The sequence below is a fragment of the Equus przewalskii genome, chromosome 5 (genome assembly GCF_037783145.1).
Source record: "Equus przewalskii isolate Varuska chromosome 5, EquPr2, whole genome shotgun sequence".
NCBI lineage: Eukaryota > Metazoa > Chordata > Mammalia > Perissodactyla > Equidae > Equus > Equus przewalskii.
The window spans coordinates 28042372-28051828 of record NC_091835.1 but is presented as its reverse complement, the minus strand read 5'-3'; the positions used below and the strand labels follow the sequence as shown (position 1 = coordinate 28051828).

Below are 9457 nucleotides of genomic sequence, written 5' to 3'. Positions count from 1 at the left end.
TATTCTATTCATTGAAATAGACACATCCGTGCCTGGATTCAAGGTGAGGGAACGTAAACCTCATGCCTTTATGGGAAGTGTGTCCAAAACTTCGTAACCAATTTTTAAAGCCACCATGAATTAGATACGAGAATTGATTCATCCATTCTATTGTGGATGGATATTTGAGTACTTTCTACCATGGAGGAATGATGGACATTACTGTTGTACTCATTCTTGCTCCATTCTCTTGGTTCAAAAATGTTTGCATTTTAGTGGAGTGTATATCTAAGCAAATTGCTGGTCACTTTGCGTGTGTATCTGCAGCTTTAATACATAGATCCTGCCAAACAGTTTTCCAAAGTGGCTGTATGAATTCATACTCCTAACAGCAATGTATGAGCCTTCCAGTTGCTCTCCAGCCTCCCCTCCACTTGCTGCCATCAGCTCCACATTTAAAAACTGTTTTAACTCATTCTGTGGTTGTGTAGAAGATCCCAGTGTGGTTGAATTCTCATTTCTCTGATAACTAGTGATTTGAGCACCTTTTCATGTGCTTGTTAGTCATTGGGATAGTCTGTGTTTTGAAGTGCCTGTTCAAGTGTTTTGCCCATTTTTAACAAACTGGGTTGTTTGTCTCTGTGTTTTTACTGCAATGCTGAAGATTTTCTGTATTCTGCATGTGAATCCTTTGTTGAATATTGGAACTGGGACAATCTCTTCGCATCCTGTGACTTGCAAATTCCCTCTTGTAATGTGTCTTATGATGAACCGAAAGCCTAAATTTTAATGAATCCCAGTTTACCGATATTTCTTGTATGGAGAGTGTGTGTGTGTCTTCTTTGAGAAGTTTTTTCTACCCTGTGGTCCCGAGGATGTTTTCTTATGTTGTCTTCTAGAAGTTTCATTATTTTACCTTTCCCCTTTAGGTCAAAGTGTCCAGGAATTGAGTTTTGTGTGTTGTGAGGGTAGGGCTCAAGGTTTCCTTTACATCCATATGCTCATCTCTACGAGTAATAACAGGCAGCATTGGGACAGGTGGACACAAGCCTGGGAGTTAGGGGTCCTGTATTCTCAGCCTTACCCTCCCTTTAAAGCACCCTCTGAACGTGGGCAGGTGATTTTCCCAGTTCTCCCTCCTCTCAGACTCCTTCCTTCCTCTCTTCCTTCTATCCTTCATTCCTCCCTCCCTCGCTCCCTCCATTCTTTCCTTCCTTCCTTCCATCTATCCACCCGAGCATCTGTCCAGGTATCAATCTGTCCAACTGTCCTCCTGCCTGTTCGCCTGTTTGTCCTTCTTCTCTCCTTCCATCCTCTTTCCTCCCATCTCTCAACTTCTCTTCCTTGTCTTTGTTCTTCCTGCTTTCCCTGTGACCCTCCATTTGTCCGCTCTTCCTCTGTCCATCCAGGTATCCCCTCTGTCTGTGCCTCTACCTATCTCTTTGTTGGTCTCTCTCTTCTTCAAGCACACTGTCTCTCTTGGGTTCATCTCACTCACAGGCTCGAACATCCCTCTACTCACACAATCCCTCCTTCTGTCACTCACATTTATGGCTCACCTGTGAATGGTTGTCCTGGGACAGCCACTGTTGGAGTACAGATGAGCCTGTGGGGCTTCACCCACTGTGTGGGGTCTCTGTGTCTCCCAGATGACAGCCCTTTCCACAGCTCCTGAGCTGGGCAGCATGTTCCTGCCTACTTCCTCATTGCTTGAGCAACCAGAAGACACCACAGGCCTAGGGGGCCCCTCTTCCTTCCCCAGAGGAGCTCTCCAGCCCCACACCTCAACTGACCAATTCTTACTGGGCAGCTGGGAAGCCGAGGTGTGCAATTCTGCTTTGAGGGCAAGCATGCTGATCACAAGGATTATACCAATATTTCAATCTGATGCAGCCCTCAGAGAGCCCCTGGTCTTGTGAAAGTCACAGAAAATTCTAATACAAGGTGGGATGTTTTGAGGAGAAGCACCTGGCATCCTTTGGGTGGGAAGAGCTCTCTGGAGGGAGTTTTGCCCAATTGGGGTCTTTAAGAAGGAGTAGGAGTTATATAGGGAAATAAGGTGTGGAGCGTGTTCCTGGCAGAGGAAATTGCATGAGCAATGGCCCTGTAGGCAAAAACAGCATAGTGTACGGGAGAAGTGACAGGAATTTGGTTTGCCTGAAGCACAAAGCCTAACTCAGAGTGAATGCATCAATGAGGCTGAAGAGTCAGCAGGAGCCAGATGTGCAAGGGCTTTGAGTGCCAGGTCAAGAAGTTTGAACTTAACCCTGAAGGCCTTAGGGAGCCATGGGTGATGCTAGAGCAGGAGTGTTCTAGTGAGATCTTCATTTCAGAAAAATGCTTCTAATGTTCAAGGCAGAGAACATCCTTTAGACAATGCATCCAGTGAGCATGTTAGGGTGTTGGTTCCGGTGAGAAAAGATAAGACCTACCTGGGACGTGAATGAACAGAAGGAATGCATTGAGGAGCAATCTGTAGGTGCAATTGGTGTTACCGGCAGGGGAGGGAGGAGGAGCTGAGAGATATGCTGGCTTCAACTTGGATGAGCGCAGCATTGGGTGGTGGTTCCACTGGGAGCAAAGGCAACAGATGATACTGAGTTCAGGCTTCTGATCTGGTCTCAGGCCAGCTCTCAGTGATGGCCATCTCTCTCCCTCTCTTCTTGCAGCCAAGGGGCACGACCTGAAGGCCCTCACACTCAACTCCACCATCTCCAACATCCAGTATTTGACAGACATGAGCAAGAGCTCAGCCACATTGAACTCCACTGAGAGAGTCCTGCAGCACCTGATGAGACCCTGGTGCCAGCAGCTCCCGGCAGGATGAGTCCCAGCCAGCCGCACCCCACCTGCTGTCTCTCCTGCTCATCCTCCTCCTGCCTCCTCCCCTGCTTGGATCCTTGTTCAAGAAGAGCAGCCTGGGCCCCTTGTCTTGGGCTGTAGACTGATCTCCCTCAGGGAAGTCCCTTTTCTGAGCATTTGAGAGTCATGAACACTTTCGGTGACCACCCCAGTTTTCACTCTTCCCACTGACTGCCAATTTGCTCCTCCCTCCCTCTGGCCCCCATTATCAGAGGATTCAGGACATCTCTCTAGAGTCCCCACATTCCTCTCTCCCCGGGCCTGCGGAGGAAGGGGCAGCCTCCAGCATGGAAGCTGTCTGCACCTACCACCCTGACCCCATGGCTCATGATGGAGAGTGTGACAGAGACCCCATGTGACAGAGAGCAGCATTCCTGGGTGCTGAACCAGCTGATCCACCATGTGACCCCGAGGGACCTCTACTCCCTGGTCAGGGACAGCCTTTTTGTCAGTTGTGAGTGTTTGTGCTGAGCTGGATTGACAGTGATCGTTACTTATGCCTGTTCTGCTTTATTTCCTCTCTAACAAGTCAGCCCAGGTTCTGAGTGGGGGACACAGAAACCACATATGTAAAAAGTTTCAACTTACAAATGGAGACTATGTAAATGGATTTGTTGATCCCAATAAAAAAAAATGTGAACTATCTCACTATTAATTTTTATATAGATTGCCTGGACAAATGGTAATATCTTGGTTATAATGGGTTTAAATATACCATTAAAAATTAGTTTCACTTGTTTATTTTTACTTTTTTAAATGTCAGTATTTAAAAAAAGTTTAAATTTCATTAGATAGAGTGTGAAATTCTACTGTTGGACAGCACTGTTCAAGACGTGAAAATAAAGCCCAGAGAAAGTGGTTAGGGACAATTTTTCCAAGGAAAGGAGTCAATCTGACCCACGTGGCAAGATGCAGAAAACAGTCTCATACACACATACATACACACACACACACTTAGTAAGCAAGACCAACATCATCATAGAGTTGAACCACTACTTCTCAAGTGGCAAGAGGTTGCAGTCCTACATTGCTCTAAGTGGACGAACCTCAGGAAAGGAGCCAGGAGTCAAGAAAATTTACCAACCAGGAAGATCTAAAACCAGAGAGTAAAGGTCAGGATCTTTGGTGAAGTTCCCAGCGGCGGATTCTGTTAGAGACTCAATACGTTAGTGAGAACTTTGCAAGAAGGGTTGTTACAGAACTCACCTATCCTTTCCTATGTAAAAATACACAAGTTTTGTAAAGAATACTAGCTCCTGCCAATCAACGAAAAGATGGTAGAACACGAATATCGCCCTTGTAAATCACTCCTGGATTAGTGAGCCAGTCAGGGAACAGATGACAGTGGATTGAGCTGGACCTCATTAGGCTGATTCTGACTTCATGACCATCCTGTGGATTGTCTCATGCCAGGAACTCTAAAACATGCTGTCCCCACCACTCTTTTGCCACCAAGGTCCACCAACCAGACCTTGCTGACAAATGCCCTGGCTGGGCCCCTTCTGACCACACCTGGAGGACTCTCCCCAAATCCTACTCCGTCACGGCGCTCTTCCACCTGCCACTGGCCAGGGAGGCATTTCCTCCAAGGCTGACACTCTGTGTGCCCAGCTCTGGGAATGACACGTCTCCCTCAAGTGAAGAAAAGGATCTGAGTTCAGAGCCTGTGGGCTGCAGCCATTAGGACAAGGCCTGGGGTTTGCTGCCAGACAGAAGAGAACCTGTGGTGGGTGTGGGTCCCAGGGTTCAAGAAGCCCCCGTGATTCCTGGATAGAATCCCAGAAGACGATGCAGGACGGAGGAGGGATGCTTGGGTGTGATTGTCCTTGGGAATGTCCATAGGGAGGCGGATCTGCCATTGGTAATGCCTTCAACAGTGTTGCTCATTCATCGATTCATCCTGTCTCAGGGAGTGCTGTCTACATCCTTCCAGCCCCTAGTCTCCCGTCTGGAGCAAACAGACAGCGTCAGAAGAACATTTACATTTCATTTGTAATGTATGCGTACAGGGCATGCAATGTGCTGGATGTTGCAAGTGTTTTGAAACATTAACTCCTTTAGCACTCTCCATATCCTCACAAATTAGGTATGCTTATCCTTCTTGCCAACAACAGATGAAGAAACTGAGGCACCAATGAGGTAAGTACTTTGCCCTCTACCAATATCTAGGAAGTGATTGAGGTGGAATTTGAACATAAGTTGTGGCTCCATATTCTCTGCTCTTAACCATGTTCTTTGCTCCCTATGACTTCACACCATGAAGACGTTGGCTCAGTGTATCCATTTTCTTGTTACACCCGGTAGCCCCACTCTTTGATCTCTGTCTGAAAAAGATGCTATTCGCATCAAAACTGTTGCACATACACAACCAAAATGACTTCTCCCCATATCCCATGTCCTGGAAAATACATAGAGAACATTTCAAAACATTTCTTGCCCAGGCTGGGAGTGCTTCTGGGAAATCCCACTGTTCCTGTAAGAAGCCAAGGGCAGGCTGGGAGCTGTGTCTTAGGGGAAAGGTGAGATCAGGAGATACTATGGGGTTACAAAATGGATGGGGGACCTCAGCAGGAATTGACTTCAGGATCTGGTGGTGTTTCAAGCTGGGTGCTAATTTTCTGGCTTTGGGTGTAGGGGCTGGTGCCGCATTCCAGGGAGAGGCCAGTCTCCCTGTGTTCTTGGGGAAACCAGACCCTTGAAAGCAAGGGAATGAGAATTTCCTTTCACAATGGACTTGGGAGGGGAAACATTCAGCCCAGAAGAGACAGTCATGATCCTGAGGAAACCAGAAGAAGCTGCCTCCTCGTCCACCAAGCAGAAAGCCCTCCTTCATGGACTCACTTTATCCAGATGAGACCAAGAAGGAGGACATCATGAGATGCCCTTGCAGGTGGGAGACCTGTGACAGTGGAGCCTGTGCCTGGGAGGCTCTGAAAGGCATCATAGGGGTGACATTTGCTGTCAGCAGGGTGCCAGATGAGAGGCACGCCTGCCTGTGTCTGGGAACAGTTTGAGTGTCAGGGAGAAGGCACCGCTGGCGCAGAGGCTCACAGGAAGAAGTGGGTCTGACCAGACAATGTCCGAAAGAGGGCAGTGTAGCTGGAAGGAGCCTGAGAAGAGAGAGGAGGGTAGATGGGGACAGGCAGGGCCAGAGGGCAGGAACTGGCAGACTGTGCTTTTCCCGTCGCTCTCTGATGACACTGCTCTAAGACATTGCACCTAGAAAATACAAATCCTTAACATCTCACAAATTCTGTGTGCCAGGAATGGGGCACAGCTTAGCTGGGTGCCTCCGCCTCAAGGTCTCTGTGAAGCAGGGGCTGCGGCTATATTGCGGCTCGACTCGTGGAGGGTTTGCTCCCAAGTTCACTCACATGCATGTTGACGGGGTTTGTTTGGACTGAAAGTCTGAGTTCCTGCCTGTCTGTTGGCCGATCATTCCCTCCGTTCTCTCCTATGGAACATCTTCATAGGACAACTGAAAACATGCACACTTGCTCCCCCAGTTCCAGAGATATAAGATGCAGAGAGAGAGAGAGATGGAAACAGAAGGAGGGAAAGACGGAGGGGACTAAAGCCAATGAGTAAGAAGGAAGGGCCAGGCTTTTTGTTCTTAACCCTGGGTTGCAGGCCATCCCATCACCTTGGCTGCATTCTATTCAGAAGGCAGTTCCTGACCACTTGTGGTTCCACAAGGACGTGCACAGCAGAAGACAGTGAGCACCAGGAGCCATAGTGGAGGCTGCCCACTACATAGGCCGACACGAGGCACTTGGGTCTGATTCTAAGTCAAACAGGAGACCTTGCAAGGTTTCATGCCAGTGAATGGAAGTATCTGAATTTCCCCTAATTTCCACCTCTTAAAGGTGCAGACCTGGAAATGAGGCCCAGAGGGGCAGTGACTTTCTCAAGGTCACAGAGCTGGAACCCAGTCCTGTTTTGAGGGGTACTCCACACTACATCCCACCCCTTCTTGTCATTCTTTCATCTCTAAGTGTGTGCATCAGACACATGGAAACCAGACCACAGGTGTTGTCGCTATTGTCTGTTCTACACTTGAGGATGTCCCAAGGGAGATATTTCTGGCCTCGTCCCCATCGTGCAGGTTGGGTGATTGAGGAGGCCCTGGGAGGCCCATTGGCATTTCCAGGACACAGAGCTTGTAGGAAAAAAGAGGTCGGAACTCAGCTGCATGTCCTCAAGCTGGAACCCTGGTTCCATCTCAAGGTCCTGTGTTGGGATCTGTGCTGGCTATTTGTGTACAGTTCTGGAGGTGACATGGGCAAGGAGGGTGAGCAGCCAAGATCCCAGAGAGGTTTTCGGTGGGTGTGATTGAAGAAGGCGCCCAGGTAAGGGAAACTTGAGGAAGTGACCTCACTTCCTTGGAGACAGACCCCAACAGAACTTAGCACACTGGTCTCCAGGCGCCCACATTCTAGACATAGCATCCTATTGAGCCCACTTGAGTGGCGACACTGAAGACAAGAGGATGTTCTCCTGCTGTCTCCCGAGTTGTGGAGGCTCTGGCTTCAGGAAAGCCAAGAAAAAGAGCCTTTTCAGTCACTATAGACACTGGCTTGGCCCTCACCTGCACCGCCTCTGTCCAACTGGCAGGAGGAGCACTCAGGTAACACAGGGAAAGCCAACCGGGTTAGGCCACAACTGGATGCCACCCGCACAACAATTTGAGCCTCCTTGTGTGTCGGAGGGGAGTGAGAGAGGGACGGCGGTGCTGAGTGGGGACCCACCCTGGGCAGGAGCCATTTGCTCGGTGTTGGAAGCCTGGCAGTGTGTCGTGTTCCCAGCCTAGGTGGTGGCTAGCAGGATGGGAGAGTAGGTGCTGGGAACCAAGCTCCTCTACCCATAGGTTAGTCCCGAGCCCTCCAGGTGTCATCTCATTCCCTCCCTGGCTAGAGGTCTATGCAGATGCTGCTCGGTACCTGATCTGTGCTGGGGTTTCCTCCTGTGGCCAAGTCGAGGCATGCCCCTCAGACCTCCCGGCCCGGCTCTCGGGCACTGTCTTTGCAGAGCTGCACGCAGGAGGTGGTGGAAGAGCTGACGGATGGCTTCGGGTACTCCATCTCCCTGGACAGGGACCAGCTGCACCGCGCCACCATCAATAACCAGGGCTGCTCTGAGGTGAGAGTGGGCACGGAGGGGTCTTCCCACCCAGGCCCCTGAGATGACCAGGGCAGGCCCAGAATCCAACCTCAAACTGCCGTTCTCCTGGGACCCTAACAGGGCTGTCCCCCATGAGTGTCCCACAGTCCCATTCCCAAAGGAATCTGGACTTCCGCTCCTCCCCACCAGCTGCATAGGAGGGTAGGAGGGCACTCTTTGCATTTTCCTAGGAAGATTAGAGAAAACGTTGATGTCGTTGTCACTTCCCAATAGGCCCTGAGTATCTTTGAATTTTGCCTTTTTTGGAAAATGAAAGCTCGATAACAAGGGTCTCCAAACTCCCTTTAATGTAAAAGAAATAACCGTCAGCGTGTTTGAAAGTCAAAGGGATTCTCAGAACGTGTCACTGCCCTGTACACTGTTTCCAGACCTGGGAGGGGTGAGGTGGCCACATAACATTTCCCTCCAGGTCAGCGTCTGATGAAGCCTCAGGCAGTTAGAGGGGATGTCCCTCAGCCCTCACTTTGGGCGGTTCTCAGTTCTGAGCCACAGGACCTAGAGAAGCCACTTGGCATGCCTAAGCCTCTGTTCTCCTCTCTAGAGAGGGGTGTCTGTTGAGGATTCACTGGGCTGGTGCTCTGCACAGAGGGAGCTCTGTTGTCCCTCAGCGAGCAAATGGCCTCGAGGGAGCTCAGTGTGGAATCCTTCGCAGGACCAAAGTCAGATTGTACTTTGAGAGCCCAGAACTTTGCTGAGTTGGGACCCCTGTCTCTCCTGTCGCAGACGTCTGGGAGGGGCTAGGAGTTCCTGCGTCAGCTGCAGACCCCGATAACGCTGGTGGTTCGCAGTGGTGACCCTGACTCTGTGTCCCTGCTCGTCCCACCCAGAGTGAAGATGAGTCCACTCTGTCTGTCACTGAGGCCTGCAGGATGCGTGCCCTCCAGGCAGGCATGATGCAGAGGCTCTCAGAGACTGTGCTGCCAGCCTTCCCCAGCAGAGTCCTCTGCAGTGTCATCACCTCCCTCTGCAGCTACTCAGGCTCCAGCACAGCCCACCAGGTGCTGGACCAGCTGTTTCCCAGGTGACTGCCCACCTCCTCCTCAGCACAGTGGTGACTCTGCCCACTGCCAGCTGTGTGTCTTGCCTTGGGAATGTCACCGCATCTCTCTGAGCCTGAGTTGGCTCCTCTGAAACGTGGGGTGGGAGAGGATGAACTTGCTAGGCTTCTCCCAGGGATGAATGGGATCAGCCCTCCAGGTGCTGCCCTGGTGCCCGGCTCTGCAGAGAGGGTGGTGGGCCATGCTGTGGTTGCTGGTGGTGATTATTTCTCTGTCCCCCACGGAAAGTAGTCTTCCTCTCCCTTCACTGGCTTGTGGCTTTTTGAGTTTGGAAAAGCACCTGGAGAGCACCCTGTCAAGGAGTTTGAGATGCCATCCAGCTGGCCCTGGTGCTTGTCCTTGGTGTAGCCACTTAGGGATCTCTAGGGCCACAGAGG

At 50.4% G+C, this 9457-nt stretch overlaps 1 protein-coding gene across 2 annotated transcripts; it reads left to right on the top strand.

The window, feature by feature from the left end:
• The first annotated feature begins 640 nt into the window (after window positions 1-640).
• On the top strand, window positions 641-9418 carry LOC139083307 (ral guanine nucleotide dissociation stimulator-like). Of its 2 annotated transcripts, none has more exons than XR_011539925.1 (3): window positions 641-4980; window positions 7870-7980; window positions 8850-9418. XR_011539925.1 is itself a non-coding variant. In XM_070618868.1 (3 exons), the coding sequence occupies exons 1-3, from the start codon at window positions 7331-7333 to the stop codon at window positions 9045-9047; spliced, it is 447 nt and encodes a 148-aa protein (XP_070474969.1). In that variant the 5' UTR covers window positions 4987-7330; the 3' UTR covers window positions 9048-9418. The 2 variants fall into 2 exon arrangements, 1 of the variants encoding a protein (XP_070474969.1); XM_070618868.1 differs by lacking the exon at window positions 641-4980 and adding an exon at window positions 4987-7468.
• The last annotated feature ends 39 nt before the right edge of the window (window positions 9419-9457 follow it).

Coding starts and splice junctions, on each gene's coding strand:
- LOC139083307 (XM_070618868.1), top strand. CDS start 7,331: ATGTTCTCCTGCTGTCTCCCGAGTTGTGGAGGCTCTGGCTTCAGGAAA. Junction 7,469..7,869: donor CTGGCAGGAGGAGCACTCAG/GTAACACAGGGA, acceptor CTGTCTTTGCAG/AGCTGCACGCAGGAGGTGGT. Junction 7,981..8,849: donor ATAACCAGGGCTGCTCTGAG/GTGAGAGTGGGC, acceptor CGTCCCACCCAG/AGTGAAGATGAGTCCACTCT.